Here is a 17,031-nt window from a genome sequence, read left to right on the forward strand (position 1 = left end):
TATCCACAAAGCAAAAGTGCAGGAATGGGGTTGAACTTACATGACAATGACGCTGAGCTCCTGGAGCATGGGAGGTTCAGGGGTACGAAAAACGAGGATAACAAGGCATAGCATTCGGTAGCAGGGGTCAAAGAAACGTTGCTCTAGTCGCAAGGGCATACGCAGGAACAACATTATCGCAAATGAGCTGGATTAGACTAATTGACGATCTCCAAGAAAGAGGATAAAGCCAGCGAAACTAGTTCCTATCCGTCTTCTCTATATCACATCCGACCTTTAGAAATAGTTACAGAGGCGATACGAAAAAGAGGAGAGGCAATAGAAGGAATTAGTCAGTGAAATATTTATATATATGCATAAGTATTCCTAGCATAAATGAATATGCCTAAAAAAAGACTACCAAGTAGCACATAGCGTAATAACCACGCAAGCTTACAAACCTTTTTGTCATGTGTTGTCAAGAGCCGCTGTAAATGTGTCTCGATGATGACATCTTCTGCTGCCAATATAAACCAAAGCGTTGTCCCCATCCCCACCACACTTGCTTTGCTTTCGCTATCCCCATATGTCCTTTCTCGGTACCCTTTCAACCCCCGCTGGCTGTAGTCCAGTGTCATCCCTTCACTATGCTAGGGGCCCATCTACCGGATGCTTTCCAAAACCACCCGCCAATACGGTCGTTATAAAGCACACGGTGCAGCAGGCATCAGGCAGCAGCACACGCATATAGGCCCCAACAGTCACAATTTATCAAAGTTCCCGTGCTTGAGTCTTATTAGATACACACAGAAGATTTCAGCTAAAGTTCTTATGTCAATTTATATTTTATCTTGATGTCCTTCCCGGGCAAATACTCAACCCGATAAAAGAAGAGACAGCATTGACGGGGTGGGACTGGGATTACCGTACGGCAGCAACAATAACGCCCACAAACAAAAGCAGCAGAGCTGGTAGAAACCAGGGAATGGTAGGCGTAGAAGCGAGCATAGTGACAGTGATAAAAAAGAAGCTGTTAAGGAAGAAGACCCAAGTGGATACTTTTTAGATCCGTTGCCTTGCACAGCACTTGATAATAATACAGTACTGTTATCTCATACTTACGTATTCAGCCTATTGTTGCGTTACCAATTTTTAATGATAGCTTCGATTTTCCTGCATTGGTTGTTTGCTGTCAACAATCCCACAAGTAAAGCAGCCAGCTACAAATAGAAACTAAGTTATTTCGATTACTGTATATGTACTGCAAGTGCCGAGCTGTTGCCCTTCTGCTTACTAAGCGGACACTCAGCTAACAGAGACAAGAAGGCGGATTGGCAGGCCTATCCGTCTACTACTACGAGTGGCATATAGTGCACTCATTACACACACACACACACAGCTTTCTCCTCATTATAACACAATATCATATACTGTAAACTTAAGAAAATGGGGCGGATATGAAATAATAGAGTCTGAATTTTATGTATGATGTTCTTGCTGATTGGTGTTGTATGTAAAGAAAAAAATAAAGCTAAGTGTAATTCTACAGTAGTTTCGGTTTTTTTGTTTCTTTGATTGATTGATAGATCTTCTGGCGTTTCTAATTGGATGTGTGCGTGTGTGCTTGCAGATGTGGACGTGTGGAGAATTGATTAATAAAGTCCTAAAAGTATATGCAATGAAGAGGGGATCTAACAAAGAAGAAAAGAAAAAGGCTAAGGTTTCCTATTTTACTACTGCTATGATAGTACTACTGCGTTATGAAAAAGATGGCGACAAGTGCGTGGATGCTGTTAATAGTGAGGTACGCCTACGGGTACAGCTGGTGGTGTAGGCGCTTCTGGGATGATAATGTAAGTGCGTTTGGGTTCCGGAGATGGTATGGGTGCCTTTGATGATATTTTGAAAGCAGCAAAACAGCACGGTTTGTGTGAGTGAGAGAGAGAAGACTTGCTGTTGGAAGATGTAATATATTTAAAAAAAAGACAGATACATACCAAGAAGCAGACTTCGAGATCCTTCTCGTACACCAGGCCCCATCTGCTATCCTCTTCTTCTACCGCAAGTCGGTAATTGTCGGCTGCACCTGGAGGCAAGCCCCATGCCGAGGGATCTCTTAAAATGTCATAATCTTGCTCTCGTTGCTGTTGTTGGCATTGCAAAAAAAAATACCGCGAATGAAGCGTTCGGCCTTTTGCATTCTGTAAGCGTACGATGTCTTGAAATGTGTAAAGTCGATATCCCGGCCACGGAAGAGTGGACGACGTCGCGAATGGTGGTGCTGTAGCTGTTTTTCGTTAAAACTTGCTACCGCTGTCGGCGGTTGTGCTGTTGTTGTGTTCCCAAAGAGCTCATAGGCCACGGTGGAGATAGTGCTCACGAACATTGAGTTAAGAGACCAATGCCCTTTGGTTGGTCGCTCGTCACGCGCTTCTTCTTTTCTTGTTTTTCCTGTGCTACCTGGCCCCGATGGTACGGATCATAGCAGGGGCCGAAAATTTGTCGCTTCATGGTGCCAAAGATGCCGAGCAGCCCCATCAGACCACTAGGTTGACTAGGTCGTGTTTCGACCGCTGTCGCCATCGTTGTCGTATCACTATCACTAGTCGCTTGCTGTTGGTTCTGAGCCTTGCCGCCGGTGGTCACGAAAGTCTTGCCAAGGAGATATTTCCACATTTTTTGTGCTGGTATGTTTTTACAAGAAGTTGTATACAAAGAGATATATGGTTACAAGTGTACGTAATGTGTTGCTCTTTTTGAAAAGCACTGTTTGGGTATTGCGATCAAGAGGTAGTAGTAGAGTAAAACAAGGGTTGAAAGTGGAAGATGGAGGAAAGAGAGATGAGAAGATTGAGGGAAGACACACAGCTTTGATTGATTTTTATAATGTGACAGAGGCACTGAAGTGCATGTCACAGCTTTGATTGATGAAAAAGTTCCATCCCCTGTCCTCTCTCTTTTTGAGTACACACGATCACCATTCTCCAAACAGCAGCAAACCCATGCATTGCCCTTTCTCCTGCTGATTAAGCGCTTTCCTTCCATAGCCTCTTCACCACTGCCTTCTTTTGAGTACGTACGCGTTCAATACGACTTCTTATTCGCTCTATGTTCTCTTGGGCTGTATTGTGTAGTAGTAGCAGTCATACCCACCTGTTTCCCTTGGCTCAGACGTGTACGCAGCCCGTGTACGCAGCCCGTGTTTGCATATAACATTCCTAAGCCGTAGCCTGCTAAGCACAGCCTCCTCCTCAACGGACTCGTAGGTCCGTGAATACACTATATCATTGCTGGTGTGTTCTTGTTGCTGTTTGTCACAATAACACTTACTCTATCACCCACCATATGACCTGAATGTTATGCCGGTAGTCGTATATCACCCATTATAAGTCTTGTCTAGTTATCGTTTTGGATGATTAATGTCAAGACACATCGCAGAAGCTTTCAAAGCGTCATACAGATGCATATCTTTCATTGTTCTGTCGTAATTTTCATGTGTCCTTCTTTCCAGCGATGAATTATTCTTTTCAGTCCAATAATGTTTATACGCCCCGGTGATGCAACGGAGAGACATGAGGATTTAGGTTGGAACACCCTGCTGCTGCTGCTACGACAATGACCAATAAGGATGATGGACACCTTTACATGATCACTACTACTGATACATACGTCTACTATCGTAATTCAATTCTCTCCTGCTTCTAGCTTACATCATCTCGCTCTCTCCAGCTCATTCTGCGATTACCTTAATCATTCCTCTGCTATATTTTTATTCATTTCATCAATGCTTTCTTATTGTCTAACTACCCCTCTCTGTAAAATTACCATTCAAGCATCGACAATTTCGTACCGCAAGGAAGCGACCGTATGCCTTATGGCGCTGATCAATCCAGCCTTCCATAATTAAAACAAACATTTAAACTAAAAAGCATGATACTTATCCAATATTCCTTCAGATAACTAATTTTGCCAATCGAAGATCTTGATCCAAAAGATCCATATTAAGTATTGGCTCGGATTCGCTATTCGAGCATCTCCTTGGCAACCGCACATAACATTTTCTTTATTCGAAGCCGAATAGTGGTGATTGTTCTTGTTCTTGTTTGATGAAAACGTATTCGATAGCCACTGTTTCCGATAATGATTCTCGATTCGGTGGAGTAAACAGCTTGTGCCCAGTAATTTGACGATGAATTTTTCATGTAACTGGTATTGTCAGTATTATTAAGCATGCTGTAAATTTGAGAAGGAACAGGATGGATGGTAATGTAGCAATACGTTCAACCATTTTCTACTTGTAAAATAAATGGCTTTGATATGATATTACGAGTATCAGGCTGTCCGTACGAACATTATTTGAACGCAATATCTTATCACTTAAAAAATAGATTGACGATTTTTTATGCGACAAAGAATAATAGTATCATGGGCCGGAACTCGACTTGCACTACTATGATGTAGTAAGCTTACTACAGCTGTCATTTGTCTTGGGCGGTATAAGGTACACATTGTTAAATTGAAGCTTTTCGCTTTTAAAAATCATAGCAGCGACGGAAGAAGAGGCGAGGCTTGTAAGAGCAATCAATGATTTATTAAGATGGTTCCTATACTTGTTTCGCTATAAAGATTGTTGCTGCTTACATCCGTCGCCGATGTGTAGGGGGCGAAAACAATTGGTTTCCATGCGTTTGTTCGTAATTACCACTGCTGCCATACCGCAGTATAATGACTATGCCGTCAACTCTGTGTATGGCTGGCACTTTTGTCGTGTCATTTAGCATTCAAAAATGGCTTTTGCCAACACGTCTTATGTTATCATGCAATGCCACCACGATCACTTACGTTTGATGAACCAAGATATTCCAATCAAATATCTATAGCTGGATTTCAATGTCCTACGACGATCCGCTTATTGACACGGAAACTTCTATGTCGCGTGTGGTTGACAGCTTTCTATTGGTGCTAGAAACAAGTACGGTATAAACTTTGTGAGTAAGTCGTTCTTCGATGTCATTGGTTCATTCGGCATTAACCCGGCATTCAGAGACCGACAGACTTTTTTTCCTGGAATGTAAAGACGTTCCTTTTTCCACATCCATTTGACAACCTCGGCTACATTACTACTTCAAGGTGTCATAGAACCCTTTGTCCCAATTACATTAAAATGGAAAGAAAAGAGCCATGATGAGCCATTTTCACCATTCACAGTGCACTCGTGACCCCAAACCTTCTTCTACACATAAGCAATGCAACCTTCTCCCTCTCGGACGTGTCTAGAAATAGGCAAATAATACTAACAGTATTATCTTGAAGCTAATCTCTGATCGGCAGGCACTTTTAAACAAGTTCTTTACTTTACAACTGTAACTCATTAGCAATCCTTATCGATCCAAGAGAAAGAATTCAAGGAGGAGGAGGAGAGGGGAAAAGAGTTGCAATGCAGAATTAGGAAAGAGTCTAATTCAGTAACATAGGGTCCTAGACATTTCGCTATTAAATTTATTAGACAGACTCCCTTCTCTACTAAGACCAGGGATGTGGTGCTCAAAGAAGGGAAGGGCAAGGGGAGTGGAAGGAGCAGAATGCGACGATCCCTGGACTAAAATAACCTTGGCTCTCTTTGCACCCCCCAACTCGAAAACGGTTCCTTTACTTAAAAGGCAATCGATCCGAGATGCGAGATGGAAGCGTAGGAGTAGGAGAGGGATCCGGGATGGTATTATACGTTTTGTATTTTTTTTTAGAGTTTTAGTGCGTCAGGGTCGATCACAACCGTAATTTTCGGATGAGCCGTTCGCCATTCCTTTCGGTCGTCGACTTGGCCTTGTCATTGGGCAGTCCAAATGCTTTCATGCTAACACACACATGGCAGTTGTCATCAATCATTCCACGCCTGTCGTTGTTGCTAGTCACGTTGAGGAGGAGTCTAATAAAACTTACAGGTACAAGACATCAAAGGGCGCACGGATGTCGGCGACAGAATTTGCCTCGCTGGATACGATGAGATTGTCCCCATTGGTACAAGCAATGAGCTCCTTGCTCAACTGTAGTACATAAGCCCGCTGAGTATTGTCTACACACATCCCCGAAATGCCCGTTATATATATGATGAGTTACACAACAAAGTGTTGAATGGAAGAGAAAGCAGGTGAGACAGGCACAAACGGCACATGTCAGCCGAAATAGCACTTCTTCCATTTCATCCCGAATATAGACCTCCCCCTCTCGCTTTGAATTATAACCTACCTCGCGTTCCAGCGCCGTAGCATAGTTCAAACAAAAGACCGCGCTCAATTGCATGTTGAACAGCGCCCCGATCGAGTCGGAAGGGTAATCTTTTACTACAGTCCATGGAGATGATATCGATGTGAGCGGTTCGACATGCCGCTTCAAACGTTGCCTCGTTGCTTGTTCGTAAAGCAACCAGTTGGTATTTAGATCGCAGCCTGTCAATCTCTTCCTATTCATCAAAGTTTTAGTCAGCGAGATGCTTTTTCTTTCCAGGTCCGTCAAGTCAAAGAAGTGTAATCCATTTACTTGAGTAGGTGTAACGTTGGTTTCCACAGTAACGCGCGTGAGTTGCACTACGGAATGCTGAACAATTTCAAACGGAATCGACGGAATCGCTCGAGCCTATTACAAATACTTGTTCGTTTAGCAAAAAGAAGAATGGACCCTCCCTCTCTCCAATATCACACCTTATTTGGATGGTCAATGACATGATTTAACGCAACGACACTTTCGGCAACTACGGAATGTTTGTACACAGTTAATCAAAAGAACAGCCAGAACTTATTACTTTCCACAAAGAGGAGAATGCATAGATTACTTTGACTGAAGCGAGCGAGAATCAATCGCAAGCGATCGGTATTCTTGTCATCAACTTCGGGCAAGTACGGAATATTAAAGTCAAAATACATTTTTTTTTTCTTTGTGATACCCTGAAAAGAAGTGTGCCTCTCTCCTATTGACGGACACTCACTCGGGCGCGCAGGACTACTCCTACTCCCTCAACCCCACCCCCTTTGTTTTTTCATTGCCAGCAATGAATGGAGTGTGGCTTATTTAATAAGGAACAAACCCACCATGAATGCAATACGAGGCTAACTAATTAAAATTCTCCGGTGAATGGGTAACTTTCTGAGGCACCCTTACACAAGACGCGTGATACATGGTTGATTGTTGTATGGGATCCTGTAAGTAGAGGACATGGTACTGTAGAGCTTAGAAAGAGAGAGAGAGAATAGTATTATTATTATTAATATAATTAAGTAAGAAACTCGGGTTGGAAAAAGAAGGGATGGCCCACAAAAAGATGTGGGGGGGGATATAATATCTCCACAGTTTTTATAAAAGAGGGAATTGTATAAGTAAGAAAAAGGTGGTAGTACTACTTAGAATGGAAAAAAGAAGAAAAAATAGAGGGCGGGAAGGCGCAGCTTTCTTTGTGTCCTCTAGTTTTTCCTTTTGCTTCATCTAGATTAATAAAGAAAGAGAGACAAAGAGAGACAAAGAACGCATGGGCGGGGCAGGGTCATTTATGACAATGGGCCCGTGGGGAGCAGGAAGTAGGATGATTCCTTGGTCAAGAGGCCGGCCAAAGCATTGTACCAGGCAATGCAGGCTGTGACGACGCCCAAGGCACCACCGGCAACCTTTGCGCCGTTGCTGCCGTGGAAGTCTGCGGCCGCGAGCAGGATGAAGGTGATGGTCAAGCAGAAGAACAGAGCAATCATGGCAACCGACGAGCGGTGGGCAGCAATCAACATCAAGGCGGTGAAGATAGCCCATGCGGTGAGGTAGATACCGAGCGAGTGTGCCAAGAGGCCTGGATGATCGTCATAGGCAGCCTGGATGTTGGCACCGGGGATGAACATGATGGCGTACGACAGCCAGAAGCCACCGTAGCTGGAGAAGGCAGTGGCACCAAAGGTGTTGCCAGTGCGGAACTCCCACATACCGGCAAGAAGCTGGAGAAAGACGGGTAAGTTTAGCTTTCCTGTCTGGATGTCTGTCTGGATGTCTGATCCGCCCTGTTACGCTCTACCACCATCTCATTTTCACCAGATTCTACCCCGCAAACGGGCCAGATAGAACCCGATAACAGAACCGCCCCCCCCCTTCCCAAAGTTCTTTACCTGAACCAAACCACCGTAGAAGAAGGCGAGACCGACGACGACATTGTTGGGCGATCCGGTGGGCATGCCGGCGCTGGCGTTGTGGAGCGAAAGGACCAGAGTGGTCAGAGCGAAACCGCAGAGACCAAGAGGACCTGGGTTAGCGATTGTCACAGGCGCAGCAACGACGGGTGCTGGAGTGGATGCCTGGTACTTGGCCTCGATATCTTGTTCAGCAGACATTATTAATTGTTGACTTGGTGACAAAGTAAGAGCAGAAGCAGAGGAGAAGATGTGTGTAAAGGAATAACCAATGACCAAGGCGAGGAGAATGGAAGCTCGTATTTATATTCTTTCCAGTAATTTTTTTTTTTTTTTTGTTTTTGGCTATCTGTGGAGTAGGTTGGGGGAAAAAAAAAAAAGTGAGAGAGGGTCGGGCTATCAAAAGCCAGTGTTTTACACTGTGTCCACTCACCTCCCCCAACCTGCTCTCCTCCTGTCTCCCTTCCTTTCAAATATAAAGAAAGTGGGAGGCACCCAATGCATGGTGGGAAAATCCTCAGATGATGCAAAGAGTGGGGAAGCTGTAGCACGAAGAGAGCAAGAGCAGAAGCCCCTATCATGATGCACCTAGTATGTGTCTATGTCGCTATGTGCTGCTGCTATGTGTCTATGTGGCCTATGTGAAAAAGCAAAAGATAAAGTACTTAGGGAGCCTGCAGATTATTGCCAATATCCACTGCCATAAATGAAACAAAAACACGCATGCTCTCTTTTTTGTGTTTGCATGAGCCCTTTTCTCTCTCTCTCTCGCCTTAAGCGCAACTTTGGAAAAGACTTATTATTATTATTATTAGTATTGGAAAAGGGCATAGAAGGGCGTATCACAAAGCATCTTGCTCTTGCTTTCTTATTATTCTCATCGCCGTGCCACACGCAATAATGAGCTCGTCCACTTCCCCCCCCTCCCCCAAATGTTCTCTGTGATTCTGTGATCAAGAGACAAGAAGAAGTGAAAAAAGTGCCCGGCTCGCTTCTCGAGATATACACACAAAGAGTGCTCATAGTCTATATCTGGGCGCTTTTTCTCTCTCTCTCTCTCTCTCTCTGTCTCTGTGTGTGTGTGTATGTAGACGATCGCTACTGCCAATAGACTGCTGCCCGTTCTAATCAATTGCGTAGGATGATCGGCCTCAGTAATGATAGAACTGGTCTATTATCTCAACCCACTCTGTTTCACTCTGCACCCAGACACGCGCACCGCATACTATCCACCCACTGCCTCCCACACACACACACACACACACACACACACACACATCCGGTTTCCCCGCATTTTTCTCTTGTGCTCTTGACGCTAAAATCCCGTCGTCTTTCATGGATTCACCTCGTACACACGCAGACGCAAACACACACACACACACTCACACATACACATGGCCCTTGATTTGTTTTGCTTGTTTCCAAACGCCGCTAGTCCGGGAACACTTCCTTATTGGGTGCTTCTCCCGGAACATTGTATAAGCCTAATCCTACGCACCACTCAGCTTCCGTGTGAAAACCAAAAGGCAAAGGACACGAAAAAACAGCCCTGTTAGCATCCAGGAAAACTGGAGAATCTATTTTTTCGTAAAAGTCCCGGAAAGGGCACAACAAGGTCATCATTCCATTCCACCCCCTCTCCCAGAAAACCCGGACAAACAACTCTGACCTAGAGAACATGTCAAAAGCAAGGCAGAAGATAAAGCATCGAAAAAAGCCAAATTTTGTCTTTTTGGCAGCGCACGGTCGTTGTCAGATCGGATCTCGACGCTTCTTTTTTGCTGCTGGAAAAAGTAGAGTGACTGCTATGTTGTGAGGTCGCGCAATTCGGTTGCTGGCTTACATTGCTTTCCCTCCACAGCATCTGCCTTGTGCAACGCATGTAACTTAGTAAGCACTCTGCTTACGAAGCAGCTGCAAACACCTCTTGTACTACTTCCCCACAATTTCACACACACACAGAGGCACACGACATCGTTAGAAACTACAACGACAACGCACTACCAACGACTACATATAAGGATCTAATCTTGTTCAGGTGAGCAGCACAAAAGGTCCTTCTCAGTTCCCCTAACACGGCCAATTATTCGGAAAAAGCTTGCCGATATATGCTTCTTTTAAAGATCCGCCGTGTTATCTCTCATTTCTCTTATCTCCCCCACATTTCCCGTTCATTGCATCCAAAAGGAGAAAAAGTTCTATCGTATGTTGAATCTTTCACCACAACACTGGTTTATCATCCATCATCGGCAGCTGCTTCTGTCTATGCTATGTCGATGACTAGCCCTTTGTTCACCTCGGCAGCACAACGCTGCTGTTATACCTATTATGCGTAACCCAACACCAACACCATTGTGTGAAAAAAAAAACAAAGAGGAAGCTAGTGCTATGCCTAGTATGAGAATTGCACAACTAGGCGTACGGTTACCAGTGTCTTGAAAGAATTTCTTGTCGTTGTCACGTTTCCAAAGGTCTAACTGAGTTTGTAGGTGTGATAGGGCATTTGGTTTGCAAGATCCAACGACTACTAGTACAGCTATCGGCTAGTCTTATAATATGCGGGTCACCAGAGCCGTGTCAAAGAGACCCCAAGTTTGGGTTCCTCCATTCTGCCGTACTGTATTCAACGGGGTGCTTGTTCTTCGCTTTCTTTTTTGATCATGATGAATGACGTTACCACAAAGTGAGGGATTGCGTCATACATACCATCTCTTTCCTTTCCCCACACACCTCTCTTGTCTTTGTCCGGTAAAGATGGTCATTATCGAAACTGTTTCGTTATTGGCCATAGTTGCGCCACAGCAACATTATTTCAGCACCCAGGCAAAGGAGGTTCTTTTAAAACAAGCTGATCACTGCTTAGCATAGATAGGGAGGCTATCACCCTTTCCTTCTTTCTTCCGTTCAATGATGCTGCAAGATAGGTCACGAAAGAGAGAGAAGGGGGTTTACTACTAGTTCACTTAAGGAAAGAGTTTCTTTTTCCCCTGCCGTGATCTCCTTCGACTCCTTTGGGGTCCCTTTCCAACCGTATTTCATTTTGCATGTATATCAAAACACATAACACCGCTTGGTCTCATGGTATGGTACAAGTCATATGTACTGTTACTTTAATCATCCTCCCTGTCCCACCCCCAAGTGATCAATTATGGTATGCGAGAAAAAAAATCATTTGGCATTCTTCTTGTTGCATAAACTCCTTGTCATTATAAAGGTAGATACTCACTGCAGTGTTTCACCACCCAATCATATAGGTCTCCTTCTTAAGATGGCTGTGTTTATTCTTACTAACTACCAACATAATCCGCCTTGAAACTCTGTACATTCCAAGTGAAGGTCCCAAACATCTACGTTTTGTAAGCCCCATTGTCCTTCTTCGTTCATATACACTTTCTCCTTGCGCATGATCTCGCCCATGTCAATGTTCTTGTTGTCAGTATGCTGTTCAGTATTGAACTCCCAGATATTTTGGTGATCCTGATGACAAGTAAATCCCTTCTCGTCGTACACAACGGGAATATCGAATGTCCATGCAGCCGTGCAGATAAACTCAATATCCATCCTATATTGCAAAACACAGCAACCATCAATATACTGTGCACATGTATGTGTGCGTGTGTGTGTGTGTACCTGACAATGCACGTGCCCTTGAACCACACATATCACTCATCCGTTACTCCTTCTACTTTATCTCACATTAACCATCCTCTAGCACCACTTTTTCTTTGATTTGCGCGCGGCTGCCATCTCTCCCTCTCAGCAACCAGACCATAGTTGAACATTACCATGCAACACCTCCCGCTTCTCTGTAACCTCGAGGGACCTTCCATGTTTCGCGATGTGCCATTGTGAAATCTCCTGCCTGATCTGCAATCTTCAAAATGTTTTCCGTCGTCACCTTGAGAGGTTCTGGCAATTTGTAGTTGCCCCAGTCTTGATCGTTAAGTTTGCAGGCACTGAACAAGACATCGTCATCCGCAAAGGGTGGTAGACGCACAATCGAAGGCGGTAATGGATCATGACTGTTACAATAGAGTTTTAGTATTAACTGAGCTTAATAACCAAGGAGAAAGCGAGTGCTTTATTAAATGATTCTTACATGTTGTGCTGATCTTGGCGTTGGAGATAAATCACGTTTTTCTCAAACACTCGCGACTTTAATGCATTAAGGAAGTTGTGTGACCAAATATCATCTAATTAGTTATGAATAATTTAGCAACGCGCGCGTTTAGTTCTATCTATCAGTTTTTTTCCTCTCTCTCTCTCCCTGCTTTCTATTCTCCAATTCACCCAACACATACAATAGAAAACGCTTTTCTTCCCCTTTGCTGCCTCTCTCTCTCTATCCACAGAACATACCTTGATTTGTGCACACAATAAATTCGCCACGTGCAAAACGGATGCCAACATTTTTTCCTTCAAATTCATGAAGGGGCGAGTTTCCTCGGTTGGGTAATGCCTCATGGATCGTTTTAGGTATGCCAATAACTCTGTATGTCAAGTAATCCGAGTGTCGGAAGTGCTAAATAGAAGCCATAATTTTCCCCTTTTTAGCACCTTTTTTTCCCATTCTTTTAAGCAAACAATAACAAAGTTAAAACTTACGAAAGAATCAATAACACGTCGGCGATCACTAGGTGGATTCCATTCCACAATCAATAACTCGATGGTCGTTTTGGAATGTTCGGCAAGCAAATAAGCGCTGTCGATAAAGTTTTGTAATCGATGATGCTGATTGCTAAAAAGAAATATAAAACAGCATAAATATTTCAAGGTTTATTAGTTTTTTTACTTTACTGCTTGTAGTTACCCAGCATAATCGTCCATTCGAGTCACAATGACAATGGACAAGTAGGTATCAGGTACGCTTTCTGCAGAAAGACACTCCTCCCACTCTTGCTTTTCTACAAGTCGGTCATGGGCAACAGCTGTATTGGCAATGCAGTCGGCATTAACTGATCCACCCGTCGCTGCTGTATTTTCTTGTTGCCATAATTGTTGAATTGATGATGATTCCCGGAGGGATGTCGAAAACGTAAAGATGAATGTGAGTGTTATTAGCGTTGCAGTAATGAGATATATAGTTTTCCGTGATGCCTTTGTTATAGAAGAGGGAAGTTTGTCCATGATATGTAAGTATGTGCGTTATAAAAGAAAGCGAGAAGGAGTGGAAAAGAAGTCGCTGTTCTCGTTGTCATTCGTTGCACAGGTAATAAAAGAGTGAACAGTGAAAGCTCTTGATTTCTGATATGGTTTAGTGCCCTGAAACTGAAACCGAACTAAACGGGGATGAGTGAAAACTGTAGAAAATCTTCTTGATCTTGGCACATAAACCATATATACAATAGTAAGGAACTGCACAGCAATTGATGGTGCTACTACAAGTGTATACAGACTTATTTGTTTATAGGTCTTCTCTACGAGACTATTAATATGCCACTTTGATGTCTAGAGTCTTTATTTTGCGGGACAGTCTTTGTCGATCACTTTTTTTTTGACATTCAAAAGGATTGGCATCATAAACCCCGAAAGACGGAAAGGCAAATTTCACCGCAAATGGTGCAAAATCCCAACGTAAGATAACTTTAAAGAAGAGATGGCTTTAGCGCTACTTGAAATAATGCTTAGCGTACACACTACGCAGTATAAGAGCTAAGTGATACGCTGTATTACAAGTACCATCACCGATTTAAAGTTATTCTTTCATTTACCGGATATTAAGTAAATGTATAATAGTGCTAGTGATATCGTCAGTAAATGTTGTGTTTCCTGACGAACTGAGTATGATTGAACGCCCTGAAGAGATAAAACTAGCTGTGAGCATACTAGCCGAGAGCGCACATTCTCATAATGTTTGTTATTACCGTCCTTCGTATTAGGAGCGACGTTTTTACCGACACTTCCGTGGACACCCTTCATACCACCATTCCCGTCGTCTTTACCGGTCACAAAATTGACAACGAAACGAAGTTGGTGCTTCCTCGGCAAGGAATTTAACATCCACTTTAGAAAACAACGGCAAATGACCGACAGAGACTTTTACACCTTTTGTGTGCCTTCTACTCCATTGGTCATGATTGATTATCTTCTAAATACAACTGGACCTACTACACCGCAGGTACCGTGAGTTGGTATAGGATGCTAACCATATTTTCTTCGGAGTGTGGTATATCAAGCTTATCAATAGTAATGAACCATGACCCTCTTTAATCAGCCATCCAGTAGTATATAGAAAGATAAACGTTTCATGCGTCCAAAACGATTATCACAATATCATAAGATAATAAGCAGAATGAGATACCTTCTGCTACTATGTACGACTCTTACATCCACTATAAATGAGTAATTCGCAACCACAACAAACTTCAACTTTGCTCGTATATAAAACGTAGCTTTTTTTGCCTCAATATATGTATCACCTTCAAGTTTGCCTGTTTCTGTTTCCTCAATACTGTCTTCATAACCTTGTGCCAATTTTTTTCTCGCACACAGCGGCATAGTGGCGATCATAGTATCGTCTGTGTTGGACTCAAAGGATACAACCTATGATGCTAAGCAATTTTTCATTAAATATGATATAAATACGGGTGATGGTGCTGTTAGTGATGCCGTTCTGTTGCTGATAACAACGATGACAGTAACTTGTGGTAAGAATGATGATGATGCTTATGTATGGGTGTGTGTGTTGCTTATCTGTTATAAAAGCAAAATCATATACCCAGCATGATAGCACAAGAGCGTCACTTTAACCACGTACAGTCCACGTACAGTACTGCAAGCCGTCCTACTAACAGTTTTATATTTCTATGTGGTTAGATTAAAAACAGTATACAAATATGCTAACAGGTAGCTCTCTACTCTCTGATTCTATAAAATTACGAACGATGATAGGCAAAGACTACGAAAGTATACTTCAACTGTATTTATACGCGAAAGTTCCTTTTTCATATCAGCATTTAGTCGTTGTCACTCTACTCGACATATGTTTTAAAAAAAAATGACCGACAAACTCTAACTGTTGACAGCAAAATTTTCTATATGTCACGGCTTACAAATACACCCAGCACTTCCAAGTAGTGTGTACACAAAGCCTCTTATTTATTGGTGGTACTATGTACTACTGCTGTATTGGAGGTGTAATGCAGAAGGCTACTCGCACAAAGGGAATGAAGGAAAGCCCAGTGTTACATCCGATAGATTAAGTTGCCGGTACCACTGAGACTTTTCCCAAGGTATGACAGGATGGTCCTATATGGACAAACCCGTATCAACCGCCGTGAGAAGATTGCGTGTGTATGCGAGCACAACAATATAATATCTGTTAATATATATTGTTATAATACGAGCACATCATTACAATAGCCCTTGCACCATGTATCTCTGTGTATTCAGAATGTAACTCCCGCCTTCCGACCTCCTAGCAACTGCTATCATACTTCTGCCTCCATGCTCACCGCTCATGCTGCATTTAGTAGATAGATGCTACCCAACTTTTAATGTATGTACTGTGTATACAACATGTTCCTGTTCCCCCGACTGCTTCCTACTCGGATGGAATTCTGGATATTCGAAAAAGCGATTTGTTCATCTTCTCAGGACTTGTTGGTTCTCTGTGGCGTATATTCTACAGAAAGTTGTCGCTTTTTAATGTACTAATGCAGCAGCAGTATCTAGTAGTAGACGAGGTGAAGGCTGCGTATTACATATTTGTTATGCATGCATCTTTTCTCTATTTTTGGTTGCTCCTCGGTTGATACGCAGAAAAATATTCTAAATCGAGCAACTTCACCCCCAAATTTTGGATGCTCACAAGTGATGCATAAAGGGAATATCTAGTACCTTATTTTTATTGTTGAAATAAAGGAAGGTGGTAGTATACTAACTCAAGGAGCTCTTATTGCAACTTAATTTCCAGGGAAGTCCATTTTTGATTATGTTAGTATTGTATACAACACGTACAAAAGCTATGCATGTATGGAAACTAACGTTGGGTAATGTGCAGTATAAAAGTCCGTGGCTTATACTATATATTACATTAGTATCAGAAACAGAGAACAAAGACATGTTACTCCTCATGCATCAATGTTGTTGTTGATGTAGGAAGCACATATGCATGTTTGCCAAACTGTTCTGTTCTTTTATGCATAACATACATGCCTTTGTGAATTCACCATAAATGCGATTGCCTACGCGATGCATGCCTATCTTCCTCCTTGCTCCGTTGGCAATGATCAGCACGGCACGTTCTTTGATTTCACCATATATACGGCATCGTCGCCGCCGGTCCACATGCTCATGGCATATTCCAACAGTAACTGCAACATTAACAGAAGAACCCAGTGTAAAGAAGACAGCAACAACAGCTCCTCCTTTGCCTATAAAGATAATAAAGATAATACTTATGATACTCCCTTAAAAACAAGAATACTGTTTCATTTTATTACGTACATAATACTTTATTGCGCCTCACGTTGGCGATGGGGTATGATGCTGAATTTCTTTATTTGCTGCCACAGGATTTGGTACCAAAATTAAATCATCACCGAACAGTTTTTTTTGATCCCCTTGACGACTGGATGTTCCACATTGCATAAAGGCTAAAGATCGTCATGTACTGAGCACATACAACTAAATGTATACATGTAACACAATGATAGAGAAAAAAGCTCAAGTGCATTATATGCAACAAAAGAGACTCATTTATAGACAACATAAGAACTAACGTGTATTTGCAGTGCTCTTAACATCGTAAACAAGATGGTATGCAAATTTCATTCCAGTAAATCGTAAATCTATGAGTATAACATCCATGGGAGCTTCTGTGCTTTTGGACATCATGTGAAATATTGATAAAAGCATCCATTATAAAGATGATGTAAAGAAAAGCGAGAGT

At 42.6% G+C, this 17,031-nt stretch overlaps 5 protein-coding genes across 5 annotated transcripts; 1 reads left to right on the forward strand and 4 right to left on the reverse strand.

Annotated features, from left to right (window-relative positions):
- Positions 1 to 1,364: 1,364 nt before the first annotated feature.
- BDB00DRAFT_795104 (uncharacterized protein) lies at positions 1,365 to 2,492 on the reverse strand (the record flags this gene model as incomplete). The annotated part of the gene is given in 5 exon segments (XM_053121357.1): positions 1,365 to 1,769; positions 1,788 to 1,868; positions 1,977 to 2,116; positions 2,152 to 2,398; positions 2,440 to 2,492. Coding segments are annotated over 5 exon segments (572 nt in total), but the record flags the coding sequence as incomplete, so codon positions are not given.
- A 2,817-nt stretch (positions 2,493 to 5,309) lies between these two features.
- Positions 5,310 to 6,991, reverse strand: BDB00DRAFT_795112 (RNase P subunit p30-domain-containing protein). The gene is made up of 6 exons (XM_053121358.1): positions 6,809 to 6,991; positions 6,678 to 6,727; positions 6,517 to 6,612; positions 6,226 to 6,439; positions 5,920 to 6,052; positions 5,310 to 5,833 (listed from the first exon to the last, which is right to left on the reverse strand). The coding sequence occupies exons 1-6, from the start codon at positions 6,897 to 6,899 to the stop codon at positions 5,746 to 5,748; spliced, it is 672 nt and encodes a 223-aa protein (XP_052985948.1). The 5' UTR covers positions 6,900 to 6,991; the 3' UTR covers positions 5,310 to 5,745.
- Positions 6,992 to 7,116: 125 nt separating this feature from the next.
- On the reverse strand, positions 7,117 to 8,399 carry BDB00DRAFT_795116 (GPR1/FUN34/yaaH family-domain-containing protein). The gene is made up of 2 exons (XM_053121359.1): positions 8,118 to 8,399; positions 7,117 to 7,949 (listed from the first exon to the last, which is right to left on the reverse strand). Exons 1-2 carry the CDS (start codon positions 8,337 to 8,339, stop codon positions 7,518 to 7,520), a joined length of 654 nt encoding a protein of 217 aa, XP_052985949.1. The 5' UTR covers positions 8,340 to 8,399; the 3' UTR covers positions 7,117 to 7,517.
- Positions 8,400 to 11,337: 2,938 nt separating this feature from the next.
- BDB00DRAFT_795120 (uncharacterized protein) lies at positions 11,338 to 13,463 on the reverse strand. Its single transcript, XM_053121360.1, has 6 exons — positions 12,949 to 13,463; positions 12,744 to 12,876; positions 12,498 to 12,660; positions 12,238 to 12,331; positions 11,924 to 12,160; positions 11,338 to 11,700 (listed from the first exon to the last, which is right to left on the reverse strand). Exons 1-6 carry the CDS (start codon positions 13,263 to 13,265, stop codon positions 11,430 to 11,432), a joined length of 1,215 nt encoding a protein of 404 aa, XP_052985950.1. The 5' UTR covers positions 13,266 to 13,463; the 3' UTR covers positions 11,338 to 11,429.
- Positions 13,464 to 16,008: 2,545 nt separating this feature from the next.
- Positions 16,009 to 16,561, forward strand: BDB00DRAFT_795123 (uncharacterized protein). The gene is made up of 2 exons (XM_053121361.1): positions 16,009 to 16,073; positions 16,141 to 16,561. Exon 2 carries the CDS (start codon positions 16,315 to 16,317, stop codon positions 16,552 to 16,554), a length of 240 nt encoding a protein of 79 aa, XP_052985951.1. The 5' UTR covers positions 16,009 to 16,073; positions 16,141 to 16,314; the 3' UTR covers positions 16,555 to 16,561.
- Positions 16,562 to 17,031: the final 470 nt, after the last annotated feature.

Source organism: Zychaea mexicana, assembly GCF_025766255.1.
Source record: "Zychaea mexicana strain RSA 1403 chromosome Unknown BDB00scaffold_1, whole genome shotgun sequence".
NCBI classification, from domain to species: Eukaryota; Fungi; Mucoromycota; class Mucoromycetes; order Mucorales; family Lichtheimiaceae; genus Zychaea; species Zychaea mexicana.

Coding starts and splice junctions, on each gene's coding strand:
- BDB00DRAFT_795112 (XM_053121358.1), bottom strand. CDS start 6,899: ATGTATTTTGACTTTAATATTCCGTACTTGCCCGAAGTTGATGACAAG. Junction 6,053..6,225: donor CTACGGCGCTGGAACGCGAG/GTAGGTTATAAT, acceptor GGATGTGTGTAG/ACAATACTCAGCGGGCTTAT. Junction 5,834..5,919: donor CCCTTTGATGTCTTGTACCT/GTAAGTTTTATT, acceptor TGTGTGTGTTAG/CATGAAAGCATTTGGACTGC.
- BDB00DRAFT_795116 (XM_053121359.1), bottom strand. CDS start 8,339: ATGTCTGCTGAACAAGATATCGAGGCCAAGTACCAGGCATCCACTCCA. Junction 7,950..8,117: donor TCTACGGTGGTTTGGTTCAG/GTAAAGAACTTT, acceptor GTCTTTCTCCAG/CTTCTTGCCGGTATGTGGGA.
- BDB00DRAFT_795120 (XM_053121360.1), bottom strand. CDS start 13,265: ATGGACAAACTTCCCTCTTCTATAACAAAGGCATCACGGAAAACTATA. Junction 12,877..12,948: donor CGAATGGACGATTATGCTGG/GTAACTACAAGC, acceptor ATTTCTTTTTAG/CAATCAGCATCATCGATTAC. Junction 11,701..11,923: donor GAAGCGGGAGGTGTTGCATG/GTAATGTTCAAC, acceptor TTTGCAATATAG/GATGGATATTGAGTTTATCT.
- BDB00DRAFT_795123 (XM_053121361.1), top strand. CDS start 16,315: ATGCGATTGCCTACGCGATGCATGCCTATCTTCCTCCTTGCTCCGTTG.